This window comes from Nannobrachium achirus (assembly GCF_963921795.1).
Source record: "Nannobrachium achirus genome assembly, chromosome: 15".
Classification (NCBI taxonomy): domain Eukaryota; kingdom Metazoa; phylum Chordata; class Actinopteri; order Myctophiformes; family Myctophidae; genus Nannobrachium; species Nannobrachium achirus.
Window position 1 is genome coordinate 47,928,680 of NC_137822.1, and position 25,374 is coordinate 47,954,053.

General features: G+C 42.9%; 1 protein-coding gene across 1 annotated transcript in view; it reads left to right on the forward strand.

Moving 5' to 3' along the window:
• Window positions 1-19,191, forward strand: part of LOC308299910 (pyrin-like) — a gene marked incomplete at both ends in the record, with an annotated part of 36,368 nt that extends 17,177 nt beyond the window's left edge. The window contains one exon of the mRNA XM_080743689.1: window positions 18,418-19,191. Within this exon, the coding sequence (XP_080599815.1) occupies window positions 18,418-19,191 (774 nt within the window). The remainder of the gene's footprint in view (window positions 1-18,417) is intronic.
• Between the last annotated feature and the right edge of the window lie 6,183 nt (window positions 19,192-25,374).

Below are 25,374 nucleotides of genomic sequence, written 5' to 3' on the forward strand. Positions count from 1 at the left end.
CAGTGGAGAGTGTTTTTTGCAGGTCTTTCAGTCCGAGTGTATCAAAAAAGCAACTGGGTTAAAGGAGTAGTTCACCCCCAAAATGACTTTTTCTCTATTGATTACTCATGCCATGGACACTTGAGTTCAATAATATTGTTTTGTAATTGTCGCATTCCCAAGACAAAAAAAAAAAATGATTATAGTAAATTGACCTCCATTTATTCCGGATGGGGACCCAAATGCATTTGGGTCCCCATCCGGAATCAATGGGGGTACATTTATTGTAATACATTTTTTGTTAACCTATATTTGGCAAAAAACTAAAAATATGATTGAACTCAAGTCTCCATGGCGTGAGTAATCAATAGAGAAAAAGTCATTTTGGGAGTGAACTACTCCTTTAAGCACTGTTGGTCCGACTCGGACCAAGTTAACATTCACCAGGTTAGCATTCACCAGCGTCGGCAGGTTAGCATTCACCAGTGTCAGTTTCACTGAGGTTAGGGTTAGGAAGGAAGACAGCCCATATCTGTGTGGCATGGTTCTAGTTCAAGTTCACATTTATTTGTATAAAAACAAAGCAGTGTATAAATGCAATGAAATTCATTGTGCTATACAGACAGGGATCTCCATATATGGGCATAAAAGGGATTGTATGTATGATGTGGGATGTCATAGACGTCATAGGACTTTCACGTAACGAATAACTGAGTAAGCATGTTTGGGGTCTCACAGCATAATCTCCATTATACAGTACATGGATCTCCATATATGGGTACCAGGGGTCTCCATATATGGGTAACTGGTCCGATATATACATCACTGGCCGAATGGCCAAGACATGGCACTTGTCGCCCTTAGGCGTCTTACTAGTATGCATATGGCTTGTCCCTTTGTATAAATATATGGGACGGCGACTACCCCGTGTGACCAGACATCAATACATCACTGCCCCTATACAGTATGTCCGTCTGTGTGTGTGCGCGTCCGTCTGTCTGTCTGTTACCAGCTAATCTCCGGCGCCGTTGGCCAGGTCGCTGCCAAACTGTGCACACACACGTCCCTGGATACCAATTGGGGCCCCCTGTTTGTTTGTCTGTGTCCTGACTGTCATTCTGCCCTGTGGCAACCTTCTATGTCAAGGGTCTCCTCTAGGGGGTCCTCAGAGTTACTACAAGGGGGCCTCCAAATCTTTGTGTGACAGAAACTTTTTTCCCCTTTTTTATATTAACCGCTTGATCCCTATAGCGTCCATATTCTAAGAACTTTGGCCGATCTACAAGCTAGCTCACAACGCCTCGCAGCGCGAGGCAAAGAGCTTTGGTGTAGAGGGGGAAAAGAGCAGACTAAGTACAGAGTGAAAGGTCAAGTTTATTAAGTATTGACGGTTCAAGTGGTTAAATATCTGAAAAACACAAATTGACATGAATCCAAAATACGCTGATGATTGTGCTGTCAAACAATGAAACTATATGGAATCTATGAACAGGTTGCGGGCCAATGCAGGGGTCCCTGCTTCATCTCTCTCTCAACTAAAGGGGTCCTTGACCCTGTTCTATGATTGGCTGAGAGCAAAATAACTTACAGAGAGAGAGGAACAACACAGTCCGAAGTAGCTTGCAGTGACACATGCCTTGTCCTCACCCCTATACAAGCCTGTTCACACCATTAACTCACCGCACTGCTCTCATTAAAAAGCATCTTTAAGGGTTGCCTGCCACCATTTTCTTACCTTTCAATGTGGGCATGTGCGTGTCCATCGTGCACGATGGTGCACGGATCGAGCACGATCCGCGTGCACTCCGTCGCCGTGGCCCGTTAGCGGTTACAAAAGACTGCATCTTAATCCAAGCTAGCGTTCCTGAGTTAGCAGCAGTGTTAGCTAGCAGTGTATACATAGGAAGTAGAGGAAGGAAGAGGAAACAGAAATGATTCCAGTTCCTGTTTCCAGTCCAAACAGGAAGCCCTATTTTACAGGCACTTAGGTACCTGGGTTTGGGGCCCGATTTTGGATTGTTTTGAATTAAATCGAATTAATCGTCCCTTATTAATTAATTTATTCGTCAGATACATGTACTGCAATCCAACCCAATCCTTGGTGCCGAGTGCCAAGCAGGGAGGCACTGCGTCCCAGTTTTACCGTCTTTGGTATGACCCGACCGGGGAATCGAACCCTCAACCTCCCAGTCTCAGGGCGGACCATAGATATATATAAAGGCTAGATAGCTCACGCCCGCTGTTGGCCAATGGGGACTGACGACGCTACAGGTCGGCCATCTTGGGACAGGACCGATCGCCCAGTTTAACATTCATTTCTATAGTGCATGAACTATTTAAATGACCAGAGCTTGCTCAATTTTCAACCTATTTTGAAACGGATTGGTTTGTTATAAACCTAAGAAACGTAGCTACGCTACTGTATACTTAGAATAATTATAACCATGGATTTCCATATGAAATAACATTAAGTATATAGGTAAAGTAAAGCAATTAGCTATACACACTGTATTTATATTGTAAATATAACATGTAATAGTTCCATTATTAGTAATATTTATATTATTTAATACATTATGTATTAAATGTATCAATGTATTTATTTAATATAAAAAACTGTCTCATTTGGCTTATATTTATTTCATATAAAATAGTCTCATGTTGCCATTCTGTAAAATATGAGATTAGAGATGGGGCTTCAAGGTTATTTTATTAAGGACATAACAAAACCAAATAAACCTCTTTTTTAACTAAAATAATACATTTTATTTCAGCACTGCAACTGCAAGTCATTTCCCAATCAGTAACATGACCAATCCTCCCCTCCCTCTGAAATCAGACCACTAACAGCTAGACGAGTACATACATAATATATACCAACTATAGTCATAACAGCAATAATCATGATATATAATAATCTTTTTTTTTTGTGTTAAACCCCATGCTGCACAGGTAGCTTTTGGTGGCCCTTGATATTGAAGTAGGCTACATGCAGTACACCTGTTTGAAGGTTCAATGGACCAATATTGTATTGAACAGCTCAACAATGATCAATGAGGTTGGGGGTTAGACTGGAACTGTTGGGGGCTGTTGAGAGGGCGGTGGTGTGGCAGTGTAGAGAGACAGACAGGATTTACCATCATCAAGTATACCTGTAGCATTAACTGAATAGCAAAATCACAGTGGGTTCCTTTTCTCAGATGGCATTCAGTGCACTACTCATGGGCTCATACGTTCTTGCTTGGAGTCAACTTTAAATGTAAAGCCTAAAAAGGAGGTAAACCAGACTCAAATACATTCATTGGGGGAAAAATGACCCATTATTTAACATCTGCATTACTTACAAGAAGACTACACAATTATAGAATGTAGAAGAATGTTTTATTTGATCATTGTTTGCCTGTTATCTCTGCTATGGTACCAGATCAATACAGCATGGAATTGTGGATGAAATGTTTCCATACATATATATATATATATATATATATATATATATATATATATATATATATATATATATATATATATATATATATATATACAGTATAAACCACTGAGGAACATTGGCTCGAAGCCAAAATTAGGCTTCCGTATGTGCACACAGAGTTTGAGCGAATGGCCTTTAAAAAGGACTGTTTTGGGTAGTCATTTTAGCAATATGGTGCAGCCTCAGCTTAAAAAACAGGGACATAACTAACTTCATCAGTGTATGGTGGTGACTGTCAATGCCTGAGCAAAAACACATCCTCTGAACCTATCCTCCTATCCTATGGGCTGTTTTCATCTGGATTCTGCAGATGCCTGGCGAACGACCCACTCTGCTGCCTTCACCATGCCTTCAGAACAGATGGTATCACCAGACCTCCATTGCTTTTCAGGGTCAGCAGGTGGTAGCTCTTGTCCTTACAGGCAGATTCAGCATCAGTCACAAGGCTGGCCCGGCAGACATCACAGGACAGCTTCTTCAAAGAGCGTCGCACAACAAATCCTGAAATTAGCAGTAGACAGATTATTATAATATTTAGTGGCCAAGGCCACGAAGTGGCAAATGGCCACTCATTGTTATTGGACTTCATCATAACTATTATTATTATTATTCTTCCGCCACTTTTTCTCTAGCGGCTAGACCGTGCAGTCGCTTTTTACGAAACTCGGCAGTATGGCAGAGGACTATGCCAAACGGCTAAAAGGTGAAGCTCGCAACAATCGGCCAAAGGGTGGCGCTGTAGGAAGCCTTTGAAAAATGCCAACTTTGAACAGGTGTAGCTCATGCCCTGTTTCAGGTACAGCAATGAAACCTGTATACACTTATGCGTCTCCTCATGCCGAACAACTTGTACGCTCTGACTTTTGACCTCTGACCTTTACTTCTCCCACAATTTTGAATTATATGAAAAACAGTAAAAATGTATCTCCTCCTGGGATTTTCGCGTAATGTGCGCGAAACTTTTTTTACATGAACTTTGGACCTCACAGGACAGCTTCTTCAAAGAGCGTCGCACAACAAATCCTGAAATTAGCAGTAGACAGATTATTATAATATTTAGTGGCCAAGGCCACGGTCTGAAAACTTAGGCGGATTTTCTTTAAAGCAAAACATTATTTTTTAATAATTCACTCAATGTTGCAGTTTTATGCAAATTATTCTTCTGCCTCTAAATCATACATGCAAAGTCACACGTTCATGGCATTTGGCAAATATGTAGAGGGTTAGTCCAAATATCACTGAAAGCAATCTTACTCCAATTGGCCAAAGGGGGGCGCTATACGAAGCGTTTGAAAACTCAAACTTTAAAGGGGCATAAGTCATGCCTCGTTTCGTTTGAAGACATGCAACTTGCTTACACGCGTGCCTTGACTCAAGCGGAAGACATCTGTGTCTTTGTTAAGTAAGCTCCGCCCTTAGATTTTCCGCCAATTTGAGCAGTTTGTAAAACACTTAAACCCGCTTTTATTCCGGAACTTTTGCGTCACGTGCACAGAACTTTTTTTACATGAACTTTGGACCAATATCTAAAGATCTGTCAGATCGGATTTTTTAAACATTGAAACATGCTTTTTTAATAATTCAATCAACATTGCAAGTTTTATGCAAATTATTCTTCTGCCTCTAAAACATACATGCAAAGTAACATTTTCATGATGAACTACTGTAGAGGGTAAGTCCAAATATCACTGAAACCAAAAAGAATCATATTTGAACTGGGGACCCCCCACCCTGACGTGAGTAGGGTTTTCCCATGATCTGGGCCTTAGGCTAGATGCAGAATAGAGCTGGGACGTTCGCGAACGAATCAAATCTTTTGAACGGCTCTTTGAAGTGAACGTTGGGATCCGGTTCGCGCAGTAGAGAGCCGTTCATTTGGGGGGGAGACCCCCTCCCCCCAATTCAACATCTCCTTGCTACTCCACTGAGTACTGACTGAGTACAGTGAGTGAGTGAGAGAGAGAGAACAAGTGGAGGAGCGAGTTCATTGTTGCCTGCTTGTTTTTTTTAGGTGTTTTATGAATAACAAAAGTCAAGGTAGCTTAATTTACACACACATTTTATGAAAAGGGTAAATACTAAATTGTGATCTCAACTGTCAGCAGAGGAATGTGGTGCCACCTTGTGGATTCATGTTTAAACAAATTCTTCTTAAAAATATATAAATATACAAGGAGACAAATGAGCCAGTCTTTTGAACGGCTCTTTTTAGTGAGCCAGATCGATGGTACTGTCTCACTTCAAATAGCCATAAATCCCACCTCTAATGCAGAATGGTTAGGCACAGGTGTGTGTGTGTGTGTGTGTGTGTGTGTGTGTGTGTGTGTGTGTGTGTGTGTGTGTGTGTGTGTGTGTGTGTGTGTGTGTGTGTGCGCGCGCGCGCGCGTGCGTGCGTGCGTGTGTGCGTGCGTGCGTTATTCTTCTGCCTCTAAAACATACATTCAAAGTCACATTTAAATCACACTTTGCAATAATGTAGGTTAGTGCACTGTGCACTTGTGCACTTGTAACCCACGGTTCAGCGGGAATTACAGTCATTTTATTTTATTTTTCAAATGGAATATATTCTTATTTTTCACATGCAATGTTTTGACCACGGTCCCTGAGTCACAGCTGCCGAGTATTCGTAATCACCACACCCTGTATAAAGCCAGTTTTTTTTTCAGTTTGTTCAGTAACCTCATTGGAGCTGCTGCAGGTTTGTACACATTTCATTTCAAGACTATTCCAATTTCTAACAGCATTACTCCATTTATATTTAACCCACACTATATTGCTTTTAGATCCACCTGACCAACTCTGATATTGACACTGAGGCTGCGTGACTAAGATAATTGGTAAGTGAACATGTGGCTCGGAAATGTTTGTTTCTGGTTTTGGGATTGGAATGTAAAAAGATTCATTTCGGGAATGTAATTATTGCTTGTAGATAAGCAGATTTGTCGACTTTATTTTGTTTTAAGCTTGTAGATCGGCTGATTAGTTGATTTTTTTAAAGTTTTTTTGCCTGTGAACTGAATCTTAATTGTTTGGTTTTCAGAAAAACAACATTTCCCAGAATGCAGCAGCTAAGATGGTTGCTTGTTGGGCGTCGGCCGATTGAATCCATCTGAACAGTTTGAACAAAACACTGCTGAGTTGAGGAGTGTGTGCTGCTCTGTTAACCGGTAAGACTGTTTGCTTGTATTTTGTATGGTCTCTTTTACCATTTTACTGTGTTATTTTGGTTCTATCGTTTACAGTGAGAATGTGTTTTATATTGTCAGGAGTGTGCAGTTGTGGATTATTGCCTGTGTCCACTATTGTTTGGGGTGTGGCCTCATCTCTTTCTTCAATGTAAGCATTTAACTGAAGAGATGTGAGTATTATTGCGACTGTTAGGTCGCAGTTACTATCGAAACCTCCACCGGCTGTCACTCTGTCCGTGTGACATCATACTTTTGCCCTATTCATATCTCCGTTACCATTGCCCCTATCCATGCCAAACTTTGCACACACTCCTTGGCTGCCTGATTTCTCACATGGCCCTCCAGCGCCACCATGAGGCCGATTCTTGCAAAACATTTGTGAACACTGCTCCTACAGATTTTGGCCTAAAATCACGCAAATTGATTGTCAAATCACAACCTCCGTCCCTGATTTCACACATGCCCCTTTCTAGCGCCACCATCAGACAGATTTTTGCAAAACACATTTTACAACACTGCTCCTACAGATTTTGGCCTAAAATCACGCAAATTGGATGGCAAATCACAACCTCCAAATCAGCACATCTGTTGACTTTATTTTGTTTTAACCTTGTAGATCGGCTGATTAGTTGATTTTTCTTATTTTTTTTATCCAGGCCCTGTTTTTTGCATGTGAACTGAATCTAACTGATGGCTTTGTTTGGTTTTCAGAAAAACTACATTTCCCAGAATGCAGCAGCTAAGATGGCTGCTTGTTGCAATCAGTTTGATTTGTCAGCACCTGGCCGCAACACAGCTTCTCCGAGTCAGGCAATCCAAATGTTTTTGCTCTTAACCACCGAGCTCTGCTTCACTGTGTAGCTGGCTCTCGAAGGGACTCTTCCATCGAGCAGTAAGCAAAACTCCACTATGTTCTCCTCTGTCGCACATTTGCTCTGTATTCTGCCACATTGCTAATGGTGGTTCTATCTGTTCCCATTGTAGGCAAATTAGGAGCAGCATCTGAGTCTTGGAAGAGAAATGGCATGTGTTAATGGAAGCAACGGCATACTGTGAAACATATGTTTCGAATGTAACCCCTGTTTGTTAAGTTCTGGAAAGAAGCATATTTTGAGTTAAAAGCCCCGGTTTTGGGAAGAACTTTATTTCATGTTTTAGGGGAACGCCCCATTGAATAAAACAACGCTTATTGCGTTTTCACCTTGAGAACTGTTTCCGTGTGCTGGTTTGGGTTCAGACTTCACAATACTTAATGTTTAAAAACTTTATTTGAAGACGTGTTAAAAGCCCCGGTTTTGGGAAGAACTTTATTTCATGTTTTAGGGGAACGCCCCATTGAATAAAACAACGCTTATTGCGTTTTCACCTTGAGAACTGTTTCCGTGTGCTGGTTTGGGTTCAGACTTCACAATACTTAATGTTTAAAAACTTTATTTGAAGACGTTTACTACTTGAATTATTTGAAAACCTTGAGGAGTTCTTTGGAACTATTTTATGTCTGTTGCATATAGTCTTTTGCATACATGTTGTGTAGAGGTCAATTTGTGCTTTCACCAATAACTATGCCGATTAGTGTAAAATCGGCAGAGTCTCTGTCATTTATAGCGCCACCAGAAGGCCAAAAACGCATTCTTCGATATTACTCCTTCAGATTTTATCCGATAATCACACAAATGGGCACACAGTATCTCTACAGTGATGTAATCATGACGGATTTGTCCAATATCATATTCTATCTAATTGGCTAACATTGAATTCCAAGGTTTGCAGGATTGCTCCTTTTTGAACAAAATGTCTCAAACGCAGCCTGCTATTTGTGTGAGATTTTGCATGCACATTCCCACTAGGCCAAGGAACAGATGCCACCCTTCTCACATTGGCCTGTTATAGCGCCACCAGCGGGTCAATTTTTGCAAAACCCATTTTTGGAACAAAATGCCTCAAATCCCGCATGCAGCGTCCGATTGCCGTGAAAGGCCAAAGAACACGTGGTACCCTTTTGACTTTGGCCTATTATAGTCACCACTAGGCCAAAAAAAAACACCTGACCTGCCGGAGACCTGTTCGGAAGAACACTGCTTCCAGTTTTTCTTTGATTTCTTCTTTGCTTTCCCTTGATGCTTTTTTGCTTTCCTACTTTTTCTACCTTGGCCACTTTATCGCTGCTTGCAGCTATATTATTAATATTATTATTACCCCAATAAATTTACCCCCATTGATTCCGGAAGGGGACCCAAATGCATTCGTCCCCATCCGGAATCAATGGAGGTACATTTACTATAATCATTTTTTTGTGAAGAATGTGACAAACACAAAAAGAAATTATTGAACTCAAGTCTCCATGGTGTGAATAATCTATATAAAAAAAGTCGTTTTGGGGGTGAACTACTCCTTTAAGGATTTATGTAGGATGTATGTAGGCCTATGTACACTATGTATGTATGCATGTATGCATTAGCCTATGCAAACTTTGAGAATAAGACAACCACAATAAAAGAGTTAAAAAGTGTGTAAACAGGTGGTAGAAATATTTCTAAAAGCCAGGGTCAACAACACTCTTGCAATGTTATTATCTCACAGCCCTGTTGTTCCTGTGAAGCAGAACTTGTATTGTACATAATGATTATCCTAATTATAATATAATATTGTCATATTTGTGGCAGGTGATCCCACAGGTTCCATTTGGATAGGCCTACTCCTTTCATTGGAGCAGCCATAGGCATTAGGCAGCAAAACAATCAGGCATCTTCACAACAGACTTAAGTTCACATACAGTAGCCTAGGCCTATTTCTGTAAACAAAAAGCCAGCAATTCCCTGTATCAATGTATCTAAATGTAAGATATTTTTAACAAACCAAACCGCTTGGAAATCATGTAATTCTGCCTCTCCCACCATTGTAACGTTGCTGTCAACTTTGTAATAAGATATAGGTCTAGCTCACACTCACAGCCTCTTTCTTGTCTCTTAGCCTGCAGCTAAAAAATACAACAATATCCACACAAAGAAATGTAATTTAGACAAAAGATTAGTTGTCATGAAATCGTTATTGGTCTCAGGAAAACCTGATAATATTTGAAAATCTCGATTGTTGTTGTCTTGATGAACTTGTGCAAGCAGCCATGTCACTTAACTATGCTGCATGCTCTTTTTTCGAAATGAAAAGCTTCAATTTCAACATGTCAACCAGCCTGAGCTCGCCTGAGCTCATAGCCACGCTAATAATGTTTGTAATAATCCAAACCGTTAGTAAATCGGTCAAGATTTCAGAGAGTAAAGAGTATTTAAGTGTGCAGATCACTCACCTTACAGGCACAATACAACGGCAGGACGCGGGGGATGGTCCTGTCCTAAGATGGCCGCCAGTGAACGACGCCGCCGACTCCGCCTTGCGCCATCTAGCCTTCTTATATCTATGGGGCGGACACTCTAACCACCAGGCCACTGAGCTGAAGCTGGGGAACAATTGACTGTAAGGGGAGGAGGGGGGGGGGAGAAGGAAGAAGGAGGGGAAGAAGGGGGGAGAAAAAAAAGAGAAGAAAGAAGGGAAAAGGAGAGAAATCTTGAGAAAAAAGAAGAGAAAGGATGGAATTCTAACTCGGCTTCGTGTAAAATCCCAATGCAAGCAATTATGTATCCGAATATTTCCAAAAAGCACTGAAATGTTAAACCTAGCTTTTCCAAAAAGGGGAAGTACGGATCCCAAGGTCGCCGGTTCGATCCCAGGTTTAACCAAAAGTAACCTGACAGTAACAAGTGCTCTTGCTGTGTGTGATATGAAATGTAAATAAGTGTAGAGAGCCGTCCCGCCACAACAAGAGCGATACTACTCACTGAACGGAACTCTGGAGACTCGGGCGCGGTGGCCTCAACCAACAGGAATATCCTGTGAAACACAAACATAACATCTGGATTTTATTGGCCAAGCTTTGCGTGACATAGTGCTAAGATTGTGCTTGTCTCTCTCACACACACACACACACACACACACACACACACACACACACACACACACACACACACACACACACAGTTTTGTATGTGTCTATGGAGTTAACATTACTCTAATAGACCCCCGTTAGATCCCTGCTTCATCTCTCTGCAGGCAGCTAACGTTGGAGACCCCTGATGCCATGTTCTAAAATAGTTTGTCCTGTTGTTCCAATAGAAGACAGCAGATGGCAGCAGAGGCCTATCTCCAATCTCACACCAGGCCCATGTGAGCTTGTAGACATGCTGTAGTTTTGGCAGACAACACTCACTGAGATATGCAGCTCAAAGGGGTTAAAGATGTATAATAAATAAAATGTCCGCCTTTCATCTCCTGTGGTAAGGTTTGACAGGAACGACTTCAAGGTTTTGGGCGAGCATTCTGCATGTCATCACCGTCTTAAATGGCTCAAGTCATTTGTTAGTTTTTTTCACCTTCTTTTAGTTTTTTCAGGAAAAATAAAAGACTGATCCAAAAGAAAACAATATGATATTTATTAATTATTTCACCCAAAACATTTATATGGATTCTGTTAGTGTGGACATATGGGCATATTGGTTAGACAGGGCAACATCTGGGAATACCCATATATGGACTTTTATTTTATTTTATCCTTTATTAATAATAGGCCTATCGGACCAGTTACCCGTATATGGAGATCCCTGATACCCATAGATGGAGATCCATGTATATGGAGATATGGGCATATTGGTTAGACTGACATGTATACTGTATATTGGCATTCACGGATATGGGAGTCATTCAACGTTAAAAAAGACGGTAAAAGATCTTATTTGAGATGTTCCCTTTAGGCAGAGGTCCAGAGCGTCACAGAGCTCTCACTGACACTCTGACAGGAGGAGGCTGACTCACAGACAGGACCAGGAATGTCTGTACCCCTACGAGGGCTCAACTTCACTCACCAAACCAAAGGTAGTTTTGCGTTGTTGAAAGTCTATTCTCTGCGGTGGGGAACCTCTCAGCACCCCACCCACTCTGTAAAATACACTATTTTTGTCAACTCCATCGCCACTGTTGAGTATTCTTATTTCCGGGTTGTGTCAGCGACAATGTGAAACAATCTATTAAGAAATCAAGAAGATAAAAAAAAGACACCTCATACATTCATTGGGAAACTAACTAACAAATCAGTATCGTCTCCTGTTCATGTAACAGTATTGCGTACGTAGGTTGCAGTTTAGTATGTGAACGGTCACAGCGGTGGTGCAGTCTTAGGCGTAGCTGCAGTTTCCATAGATTTGCATGAGAACATTGTTGATCGTGGGCTCGCTGAAAGCTGGCAAACGTATGTTCTCCCAAATCTTTATATCCTCAAAACGGTAACATGTCATTAGGTTGAACACCCTTTTAGCGGGGCAGTTAAGGAGAACAATACTTCAGTTCTGGAAAGAAGCACCAAAATTTGACAGAGTGTACCTCTTGGGTCATTCTTTAGAAAAATCACATTAGACACTTAATTTTCAAAATGGCCGCCAGTTTTAAAGATGGCCGCCTTTTCGGATATGTTTTACAGTACGCCAGCCAGTTAATATCGAATTTTCATAATATTAGAGTTGTTTTGTAGGTTTTAAAACATCCTGAGTTCATTTATTACACTTTTAAAGCAGCCAGAATAACCTTTCTGACTTTTGGTTGGGGTCTTTCTTCACCTGGGACCCCCCAGACAGACCCCTGAGCCTATTTCAGTAATCACTCTGCTCCTGCTCCAGAACAATGTTAAATTAGATCTAAAACATGCTCTGAAATAAAAAATGACTTGTAGCAAATAACAGAGGTCTTCCACGGGTGGTCCGGGACCCCTGGGGGGGTCCTCAGAGCTACTACAGGGGGCCTGCTAAATCTCGATGAGATTTTCTTTTTTTCTTTTTTACATTTGAAACTTCGAATGTTTTTATGTATCCTGGTTTTATGTATTGTACTTTGATGGTTTATTAGTATTCTCAGTATTATTTATAATGTTTTTGTGTTAAACAGTTATGGTTGACAGCTTTTACAGCAGGGATTGCAATAATGAAGGTATTGCAACTTTTCACTTTGGGCGCAGAACAACATTTCCATTTATTGCACTGCACTCACACTGACCACACACACACACACACACACACACACACACACACACACACACACACACACACACACACACACACACACACACACACACACACACACACACACACACACACACACCTCTTTGTTATTGTCACCCCAAAACCCTCACCTTATCCTCACCTTATCCAGCCAAAGAGATTCACTACAATACAGTAATTTCAGACATGCAGGATATATATTCGTCTTCATCATCATCATATTCAATGTCCAACCTAATAGTGTTGACACAGTCTCCTCCATAGCATAGAGTGAAAGGCAGGTTATTTGAGCAGCTGCACCGTCCCTTACAACCTGCTTTGCAGACACATTTGATGAGCTCAAGTAGGCCTACTGCCTTTGGAGCAGGGAGAGCAAGAAATCTGACTGGAATATACCCTCCACTCTCTGAATTCCATCTATTTTCTTCGATTGGTGGAAGCACAGGGCAATTTGTCAGGTATGATTTATCCTGCATTGTGATGGAGTTGGCACGGAGGTAATGTGGTAGCAGCACGAGTTGGAGGTAGGATCTCACCCTCCAAGTTCTTTGACAGAAATAGTTCCCATCAGAGTAATCCCAGGGTTGTTGGACCTTTTGAACTGTAAACATGGCATGCAAAATGTTCCGACTGCAATGTTGATGGAGGCTCACCATTTATAAGCTCAGGAGGAATGGCCAATGACCTTTCCAAGGTCCTTGAAGTGGTTAATGGCTTGGTCATCATCATCATCATCAAGTAGGCATTGACCCATGTCTTTTTGGTGATTCCAACAAATGTTCTTCCCCAGTCAGCACCTGAAAAACTATGTACGCAAAGGAACCCTTAAAGGTGATACACCGTGAAATTTCACTTTTCCTATTTTAAAACCTTTTTTTGAGGTCCCACTAGCACCTTCTATCCTCACAAAGTCCCATTTCTGACCGTTGTGTCTTTCTCTGGTTTTGAGAAGGCGAAAGTTAAAAGTATCCCACGGGTTCTCAAAACAGGCTATCCAGATTTGCTGCCGATCGTGACGTCATCATCGGCCGTTTTTGAAGAAAAAAAAATTTTTTTTTTCAAAAAAAAATTTTTTTTTTTCAAAAAAAAATTTTTTTTTTAAATTTTTTTTTTCAAAAAGATTTTTTTTTCAATTTTTCTTTTTTTTTTTCAAAAGGATTTTGGGGGGGTGGCGCAGTTCAGGCCAAAGGTGGTACTGCAGCTGAAATGCTCTGAGAGCCATTCAAAAATGAGAGAGGCTCTCTATTCAGGAGTGGTAATTTAGCCTCAAACCTTTTGAAAAACGTTTTTGGGACATAAACAATATGACATAAATACTTTTTAAATGCATGGTGTATCACCTTTAACATTTGTAACATCCAATAACTTGAACTCATTCGAATATATCAATTTCCTTTTTTTGTACCCCAGGCAAGGACTTGATAAGGAATCGGGGTATCAGCCTCTTCCTAAAAATCATGTCCCTTGATGAAGGTATCATATTATGATGCCTACTTTGTCATACCTGACACATTGCCCTGAGCTTCCATCATTTGAAAAAAATAGATGGAATTCAGAGAGTGGAGGGTATGTTCCAGTCAGGTTTCTTGCCCTCCCTGCTCCAAAGGCAGTACTTGAGCTCATCAAATGTGTCTGCAAAGCAGGTTACAAGGGACGGTGCAGCTGCTCAAACAATAACCTGCCTAACAATAACCTGCCTTGCACTCCTCCCTGCAAATGCTATAGTGGAAACTGTCAACACTATTAAGGAGGACCTGTATAGTAGTGAATTTCTCTGGGTACAATTATTGACCTTGTGCTCTTTAAGAGGATAGGGTGCGGGATTTGGGGTGACGATAACAAAGAGGTGTGTGTGTTGTGTTGTCAGTGTGAGTGCAGTGCAATAAATGGACATGTTAGTCTGCTTGCCCAAAGTGAGAAGTTGCAATACCTTAATTCTTGCAATCCCTGCAGTAACACCTGTGAACCTGTCTGTCTAACACAAAAATGTTATACATAATACTGAGAATACTACTAAAAAGTGTTTCAAATGTTAAAAAAACAAACAAAAAAACAACAACTTCCCCATAAAGATTCGGCAGGCCCCCTGTGGTAACTCTGAGAACCCCCTAGGGGTCCCGGACCCCCTGTGGAAGACCCCTGGGTATTTGCTACTACTCATTTTTGCTTTCAGAGCCCAGTTACAACAACTTTAATGCTTCAGTTATGATCTAATTTAACATCGCTCTGGAGCAGGAGCAAAGTGATTACTGAGATAGGCCCAGGGGTCTGTTTGGGGGGTCCCAGGTGAGGAAAGACCCCAACCAAAAGTCAGAAAGGTTATTCTGGCTGCTTTAAAAGTGTAATAAATGAACTCAGGATGTGTTAAAACCTACAAAACAACTCTAATATTATGAAAATCGGACATTAACTGGCTGGCGTACTGTACAGAGGCAGCCATCTTGGAAACATGGCAGCCATTTAGATTTTTCAGTGTCTAACGTGTTTTATCATAGGAACAACCCCTAAGGAGTACTTGTGAAAGGTTTTAGGTTTCTTTCCACTTGTGAAGTATTTTAGTGCAAAAATGCATTTATCTGCCCCGCTATTTGGATCGACCACCAAACTCTAACCCAAACCCTAATTGCGACCGTCAGGGAGCAGTTTACTATGAAAACCTCCACCGGCCGTCCGTCCGTCCGTCCGTCCGTCGGTCACACGTCACACGTCACACCTTTGCCCTGCTCATATCTCCGCATCAGTATGACATCACACCACATGTGTACACAAACCTTTGTGTACGTTGCTGTGGCAACAGTCTGTTGTTGCTGGTCTGTTAGTGTACGTTAGCAACCACCTTAGCAACCATGGTTTTACCCTAGCAACCAACTGTTTACCCTAGCAACCAACTGTTTACCATAGCAACCATGTTTTTTTACCCTAGCAACCAACTGTTTACCATAGCAACCAGATACGCAGAGCAGGGATCTCCATATATGGGCATAAACAGGTGACATCACACTGATGTCAGATACTCAGAGCAGGGATTTCTCCATAATATATGGGCATAAAAGGGATTCTGTTAGGGATCTCCATATATGGGCATAAAAGGGATTCTGTTAGGGATCTCCATATATGGGCATAAAAGGGATTCTGTTAGGGATCTCCATATATGGGCATAAAAGGGATTCTGTTAGGGATCTCCATATATGGGCATAAAAGGGATTCTGTTAGGGATCTCCATATATGGGCATAAAAGGGATTCTGTTAGCTGTTAGTGATCTCCATATATGGGCATAAAAGGGATGCTGTTAGGGATCTCCATATATGGGCATAAAAGGGATTCTGTTAGGGATCTCCATATATGGGCATGAAAGGGATTATGTTCTCCACATCATCGGCTGAGGACTGTGTGATGTCATCATATCTCCATATATGGAGACATAAGTTGCTCATGCCCAAATATGGGCTGGTGAGGTCAGACTTAGTGTGATGCGTAGGTTATCTCCATATATGGAGATTCAACTTCAATGAGTAACCATGGCAAACTGTCAACTGCCCGTATGTCTTGAGCGCAATTGAGAGCCTTCGTTACACCCCTAAAAACCAGTACTTGGGATTTGTTGATGTAAATGTTCACATAGAGTGTAATAATTGGTAAAACAAACTTTTGGCCTATTTGTGGAGATAAGTGACCAACGGTCGCTTATCTCCCGATTAGGGAGTCTTACTGGTCCTAACCTCAGTAAAACTATGCCTAACTCTAACCCTAAACCTAACCGTAAAAGTAACCGTGACGCGGGTGATTATCTAACCTGCCGATGCTCGCGGGTGATTATCTAACCTGCCGACGCTCGCGGGTGATTATCTAACCTGCCGATGCTCGCGGGTGATTATCTAACCTGCCGATGCTCGCGGGTGATTATCTAACCTGCCGACGCTCGCGGGTGATTATCTAACCTGCCGATGCTCGCCGGTGATTATCTAACCTGCCGACGCTCGCGGGTGATTATCTAAAGGGGAGCACACACTGAACGCGGGCGGCTGCGCAGCATCGCATCGCGGTATCGACGCACGTGAAGTGCCGCGCGGTAACCCCAACTGGATGTGGTGCGCTACCACACAGTACATTCATTTCACCCGGTGGGGAGAACCATGGGAGAACATGTTCACCGCGCGGCAACGCTGGACAAATAGAACAGTGGCGTATCGGCACGGCAGACGAGGCGTCAGATTCGCGGTTGTGCGCGTCTGACGCCGCCGGTGTGGGTTAGTTCATTGAAAATAACGGGGCCAATGAGGGAGCAGCGTTCTTGGTGACATCACCACCAATAAGCGCGACTTGATATAAATAACAACCAGTAAGACGCCCAAGGGCGAAAGCGACCTCGCGCCATCTGTCTCTGCCATATATGGATTTGGTCGTCTGACAACATATAAATACAATCCCTTTTATGCCCATATATGGAGATCCCTGCTCTGAGTATCTGACATCACTGTGACGTCAACTGTGATGTCACAGTGATGTGTCAGCCTTTTATGCCCATATATGGAGATCCTGCTCCGAGTATCTGACATCATTATGACGTCAACTGACAGACCATACATGGTGTTCCATGCGAGCCCACACTGTTTCGTAGGAACAGTATTTCTAGTTTTTGGTTTGTATGTTTACCTAGTATTGCCAATCGATCGGTGTACTTGGAGGCCAGTCTGACATGCATGGACCTCCTTATTTGGGCATGGCTGACGGAACTCGTCGTCATGATGACATCACAGTGACGATGCAAGCACTGAGGCGCCCTGGGTATAAAAGTAGAGCGCAGACAGAGGGAACACCATCCGGTACGAAGCACTCTCCCTACTGGCCATCACCAACTGCTGGAAGACCACTTGAGCCTCCAAAACACCTTCAGCGCTTAGAAGAGGAGCTGAGCTTGTTAGAGCGAAACGCCATGCTGACACGATACCCAAGGAACGTTGGAACTGTAGCCTCGTCATCAAACACAGCCACTGCGCTCTCTTGAAAAGGACGCCCTCGTTCCAGTTATTATCGTTTCTACAATTGTATTCTCAATTCGTAGAAATGGCTTCTGCCAGCAATCTCCTGTCCGAAGAGCAGCTCCGGTGTTCCATCTGTCTGGATGTGTTCACTGATCCAATCACCACTCCATGTGGACACAACTACTGCAACTCCTGCATCACACATTACTGGAACACCAAGGATGTGTGCAGGTGTCCACTGTGTAGCAAAGCCTTCCAGAAGAGACCTGAATTCGCTGTTAATAAAGTTCTCGCAGAGATGGCCGATCAGTTCAGGGTTCACAAGTTGAACGAAGAATATGAAAGAAAGACAGTGGCTGAAGTTCAGCAGATGGTCCAGGAGAGACAAGTGAAGATTCAGGAGGTCCAACACTCAGTAGAGCTCAATAAGAAAGATGCAGACAGTGTGCAGATCTTCACTGCTCTGATCAGCTCTATCGAGAGAAGCCTGGCTGAGCTCATTAATGTCATCGAAGAGAAGCAGAAAACAACAGAGATACGGGCTGAAGGTTTCATTAAAGAGCTCCAACTGGAAATCGCTCAGTTAGAGAAGAGAATCTCTGAGCTGAGGCAGCCACAAACTGAAGACCACCTCCACCTCCTCCAGAACACCACATCCATCAACACCCCTCCACCCACCAAGGACTGGACAAAGATCAACGTCCCTCGATCCTCATGTGAGGGGACTGTGAGGAAACTCAGGAAAGCTGTGGCTCAGCTGGAGAAGACACTCCGCCAAGAGATGGATAATCTGTGTAAGGATGATGAGCTGAGGAGGATGCAGCAATATGAGGTGGATGTGACTCTGGACCCTGATACAGCAAATCACTGGCTCATCCTGTCTAAGAATGGAAAACAAGTGAGTACTGGAAACAGAAGCAGGAATCTCCCAGAGAACAAAGAGAGATTCTATCCATGTGCCAGTGTCTTAGGAAAACAAAGCTTCTCCTCAGGAAGGTTTTACTATGAGGTTCAGGTTAGAGGGAAGACTGACTGGGCTTTAGGAGTGGCCAGAGAGTCCATCAACAGGAAGGGAGACATCAAACTGACCCCCAACAATGGTTACTGGTCTATAACGTTGAGGAATGGAAATGAGTACCAGGCTAATGCTGACCCTGCTGTCCGTCTCCCTGTCAGAGAGGAGGTCCAGAAAGTGGGAGTGTTTGTGGATTATGAGGAGGGTCTGGTGTCCTTTTATGATGTGGAGGCCAGAGTTCACCTCTACTCTTTCACTGGCTGCTCCTTCACTGAGAAACTATATCCATACTTCAGTCCATGGCCATTAAACAACCGTAGTGGTAAAAACTCTGCTCCTCTGATCATCTCTCCTGTTGCAACACACTCTCACACTCAAAACGTCAAATATGGCCTTTGGAACCGTATCCGCAAATGGAGCAGTTTGCCGTCGCGGGACTGACCAATGAGAGACTAGAAAGACCTGTCAAATACTGACCAATGAGAGACTAGAACGATGTCAAACACTGACCAATGAGAGACTAGAAAGATGCAAGTGTGGTTGCCGTTGACTCTACTGGGGGAGCCAATCAGAGAGGGGGAAAAGGATGACATCACAATATCAAGGTATCGTGATGTCTGATTGGCTGAAGTTTTACATCAGATGATGAGTAAAAATCGCACCCAATGTGAAGTGAGCGGTGGTCATAAAGTCTTCAGACTAGGATTTGAGTCTAGGATGTACAGGCTATGCTACACACACACACACGTTTTACTATGGCAAAACGCTGAGGAAAAAGGCTACAGACGCACGCACAGCCACTCTATGGAGCGGTTTACCACCGCTCAAAAACACCAAGAACAATAGTTGGAGGTCACATGGCGTGAAAGAAATAGGCGTAAACTTTGATTCTGTCAAGGCTTTTCCAGTCCAATCCAACTGCATTCATAGTCAGAGCACACATTAAAACAACGTTGACCAAGGTGCTGCATAACAACAATAAAAACATAAAAACTATAGGGCTTTAACGACTTGTGATTTTTGCAAGTCGACTCGACTTGAAGTTGAGTTGAAGTCGACTTTATCGTTTGATGACGTCATCACATCACACACGACCCCCCAATTATTTTGGGGGGGTCCCCAGATGATTAACTTAAAAATAATCTCACTCTCAACTGTAAACAAACCAACATAAAGTTTAAGTGTATAGAGGGTATCTGCACATTTCTAAAGTGACAATTTAAGGACTTTTTAATACCTCTAAAATGGCAAATTCAACATTGTCCAAATTGTCAAATATATAGAGGCAGAAATTGTGAAAATAGCAGATCTACATGCTCGCAACACCTCGTGATGCGAGGCGTTGTGAGCATGTAGATCTGCTATTTTCACAATAGAAGTTTTTTTTTTTTTTTTACTTCGACTTTCAACTTTCTCTGGTGGGAGTCGACTTGTGTAATGGAGTCGACTTAGTCGACTTGTCGACTTTTTCGTTAATGCCCCAATAGAAACAATATAAAAACTAGGGCTGTGCTAAAAAGTTTTAGAAGCACAATTCTGCCTCATCAAAGTTGATGGTTTTATACCTTGTCAGACAGGGTGACAAGCGACCTAAAGGGCGAGGTCGCACCATGTCTTGGCCATCCGGCCAGTTACCCATTTATGGAGACCCCTGGTACCCATATATGGAGATCCATGTACTGTATATGGAGATATGCTGTGAGAGCCAAAACATGCTTACTCAGTTGTAGGTTATGTGAAAGTCCTATGACGTTCATGACTTTGACTTCTGACATCATACATATGATCCGTTTCTTGCCCATATATGGAGATCCCTGTCTGTAGAACCAGCCACACAGATATGGGCTGTCTTGGCCATCTGTCTTGGCCATATATGGATTCTGTTAGTGTGGTATGTGTGGCCGATGTGGCCTCCATATATGGGCATTCCCATTTGAAGTCCTAGGCTGTTAGATATGGGCTTGATATTGATGACATCAGGGATCTACATATATGGGCATAACATATATGGGTTCGACGTGGGTTAACGTTAACCTGGTGAAATGCTAACCTGCTGGCATGGGTGACTATGCCTAAACCTAAACCCATACCCTAAACTCAGTAAAACTATGCCTAAACCTAACCCTAACCCTTAGTCGAACGAATGAAACGTAGAAATATCAAGATTTCCCCCACGTGTACATGTCCATGTGCATGTGTGCGTGTGCGTGTTGAGTGTTGGGGGGAGGGGAAAAGAGTGAGTGATTTATCAGCGACTATGATCCACAGCAGTGCACGCACACACGCACACACGCACGCACGCACGCACACACGTACGCACGCACAGCAACGACAACAACACATCCATTACACAAGTACTGGCGTTAATGGGCTCTGGTGAGAGAGAGAGAGAGAGAGAGAGAGAGAGAGAGAGAGAGAGAGAGAGAGAGAGAGAGAGAGACAGACAGACAGACAGACAGACAGACAGACAGACAGACAGCCAGCCAGCCAGCCAGCCAGCCAGCCAGCCAGCAAGCAAGCAAGGGGGGGGGGGGGGGGGAGGGTGTATCTTTACATTAAAACCAGTCATGAGGAAAATGAGAGCTAACTCGGACCACCCACCTGACACGCACGCACGCACGCACGCACGCACGCACACACACACACACACACACACACACACACACACACACACACACACACACACACACACACACACACACACACACACACACACACACACACACACACAGGCACACAGCCTAAGGTGTGCCGTGTGGTGTGAGGATGTAATAAGTGATCCCAGATCATCATGGGCCCAGCGGAGGAGACCCCAGACCCGTTTAGGACCTCGCCCTCCACTCTGCTCCCAGAGGAGCTCCTACAGGCTAGAGTAGGGGTCTTCAACGTTTTCAGGCCAAGGACCCCTTAGTGGAGAGAGAGATGAAGCAGGGACCCTCCGCAACCTGTTCATAGATTCCATTGTTTCAACGTTTGACAGCACAATCATCAGTGTATTTTGGATTCATGTCAATTTGTGTTTTCAGATATTTAACCACTTGAACCACCAATACTTAATAAACTTGACCTTTCACTCTGTACTTAGTCTGCTCTTTTTCCCCTCAACACCAAGCTGCTTTGCTGAAAATAGCCGATCTACAATAGCAGATTGTCACGACCGTTGGTCGTGATTATTGTATATTGTATATTTAGTACCTGGTCTGTCACCCTGCTTTTGTGTGTCCATGTAGTGGCTGGTGAACTCGAGTAACCCCAGCCACCACTGATGAGAGAGTGACGTGGGTGACTGCAGCTGACTGGCTGACAGGCTTGATGAGTGATTGCCGGCAGCGGTGGAGGCGCCGCCCCGTTGCCGATAAAAGCCATGGACAGACAATGCCACCTTGAACCTGTGCCTTTAGCCAGCGTCTCCCCACTCAGCCGATCCCCGTGTTATCCTCCCTTGGGATGGGTCTGTTATCACCCCTGTCATGCCTTGGCCAAGGCTCAGTAGTCAGACTACCAACTACCAGGAGCTGGTAGTTCCGATATCACCCATAGACTTGTCATTGCAATGCGCATGCGCCAACGCACGTTCTCTGGAATAACGTACTGGTGGCTCCCTGTGAGAATCGAACCCGGGTCTGAGTTTTACTAGTCCCATGCTCTACCAACTGAGCTAACGAGACGGTTGGAAATCGCTCGTTCATTTGTCTGCTCTTATTTTTGACAACGTGGATACTCCTTTATTTGAGCAGTCCCCTGGTCAAAATTTACTATTCTGTCCATAACGGCACATAATTCGGTAACGCCGCTGAGTCGGCTCAGGCGCCGTTCGCACCGCTCGTCGCGGCGACTCGGCTTCGCTATCGCTCGCCTCGGCGGCTCCTCACGGGGCTCATCGGCGCCTGAGACGGCGCGGCTCCGTCGTCTATAGTGGCGTGAGCGGTAGCGTCGGGTGGCTGATGTCACTGGGCGCGGTATCGAATCTCGCTTCGGGAGCAACTTTTTTTTTCTTTCTTCTCGGCTGATATTAAGGTTGATATTGGGACTACCCAGCTACTGGTAGCTGGTAGTCTGACTACTGAGCCTTCTCTAAGGTATGACAATTTTGATAACAGTCCCATAGCAAGGATATGATAACACGTGTATCAGGTGCCCCACTGCACTCGACATATTTGTTTTGGTTACTTATCTTGTGTTATTGGCCTTCGGAAAGCCAACGTCTTATTGTTTTCGTTTCCCCTGTTTTGCTTTGGTTATTGTGGGCTCGCCAGTACCTGGCGAGCACACTTTAGATATTGTCATTATTTATTTATTTATTTATCTAGTAAGTAGACGGGATTTTCGGTTCCTTTCTACTCCTACATACTTAGTGAGAAAATGAAAATAAAAATATCAATGTGTTCAGCTTACAGTGGGGAAGTGTGCTATTACTTTTTACAGCAATCGGCCAAATGGTGGCGCTGTAGGAAGCCTTCGAAAGTACGATCTTTGAACAGGTATAGCTCATGCTGTGTTATACATACAGCCATGAAACCTGTATACACGTATGCGTCTCCTCATGCCGAACAACTTTTACCCTCTGACTTTTGACCTCTGACCTTTAGGTCTCCCACAATTTTGAATTATATGAAATACAGTAAAAATCTATCTCCTCCTGGGATTTTTGAGTTAAGCGCACAAAACTTTTTTCACATGGACTTTGGACCAATACCTATACAGTCTATGTGGTGAGAAGTTTGTACGTTAAACCATTAATTTTTAATAATTCAATTCATATTGCGGTTTTATGCAAATTATTATTCTGCCTCTAAATCAAACATGCAAAGTGTTACTTTCATGGCATTTGGCAAACATGTAGAGGGTTAGTCCAAATATCCCTGAAACCAATCTTATTCCAATTGGCCAAAGGGGGGCGCTATACGAAGCGTTTGAAAATTCAAACTTCAAACGGACATAAGTCTTGACTCGTTTCGTTTGAAGACATGCAACTTGTTACACGCGTGCTTTGACTCAAGCGGAAGACATCTGTGTCGTTGTTAAGTAAGCTCCGCCCTTTAATTTTCCGCCATTTTGAGCAGTTTGTAAAACGCGTAAACCCGCTTTTATTCTGAAATTTTCGCGTCACGTGCACAAAACTTTTTTTACGTGAACTTTGGACCGATATCTAAAGATCTGTCAGATCGGATTTCTTTAACATTGAAACATGCTTTTTTAAATAATTCAAACAATATTGCATTTTTATGCAAATTATTCTTCTGCCTCTAAAACATACATGCAAAGTCACATTTTCATGACAAAATAGTGTAGAGGGTTAGTTCAAATATCACTGAAACCAATCTTACCCCAAATGGCCAAAGGGGGGCGCTATATAATTTTGAGCAGTTTGTAAAACGCTTAAACCCGTTTTTATTCTAGGATTTTTTTTGCAATTTGCATGAAACATTCTACACGCAATCTAAGGACCTTTATCTAACATGCCTATGAAGTGCACACAAAAAAATTATAAAATAATAATAATAAATATAGCTGCAAGCAGCGATAAAGTGTCCAAAGCCAAAAACACCTCAAATCATGAACACAGCCTGGGATGTGCGTGAAATCTTGCAAGCACATTCCCAATAGGTCAAGGAACAGATACCAACCTTCTCACATTGGCCTGTTATAGCGCCACCAGCGGGTCAACCTTTGCACAACACATTTTTGGAACAAAATGGACCAATCTTTGACGTCAGTAACGTCAAAGAGAGCAATGCCTGCGATCTTGACATTTTGTGCTTTTATAGCCATTGTTTTCTGGCTTGAAGCGAGCCCACAATTGTTTCGAAGGAACAATATTTTTCTAGTTTGCTTTGGTTCTGTAAGTAGTTTGTTTTGTTATTGTTATATTTGTTTGGGGCACAGCCAACGCCCAGGGATCGGCCTAGTCGTTCCCCTTTCCCTAGACACCTTATTCGTCATGCTATCATATTCGCCTTAACTTAACTGAACTAGTAGTAGTAATAGCTAGAAACCTATTTTTGCTACGTTGTTTTATTGTTAAGAAATGAATATTTTTGTACTTGTATCTTACTAAATCCTATGCACGTCAGTGCCAATGTAATAAATTCAATCTATATTTTGCAAACTGGTATCTGAGTGCGTATGTTCGGCCCTTATGAGCCAATGGGTCGTAACATTTGGGCGCTCGTCCGCTCGCTGTTTAATGGTTGTACTCGGATATTTGTACTCAAGTGTTTGTTAAGTAACACTTGAGCGCTCATCCGGTCGCCATTATTTGGCTTTACTCGGGTATTAATACTTAAAGTATTTGGTGTTTGAGAATTAGATTTTCTTTCTTTTTGTGTGTTGGGTTAAACGTTAAAGTTGCCCTGTCGAGTCAGTGTTTTTTTTTTTTGTGTTAGGAGAGCTTAGCTCGCCCTTTCTTTACGACAGTGATTGGTGAGTTGTTTGTGCCGGGCGCGGGTGGTGTATTATGGTCCAATAGTGTGGTTATTCTCTAAACTAAAAGGGGGGAGGAGAGGAGCCGCTTAGCAGGGTTTATAGCCTTGTTGAGGGCGACCTCCTATTTACAGCAAAAGTGTCAGTAAGCGAGGGAGGAGAACCGCTTAGCGGGGTTTATAGCCTGGCTGAGGGTGTCTG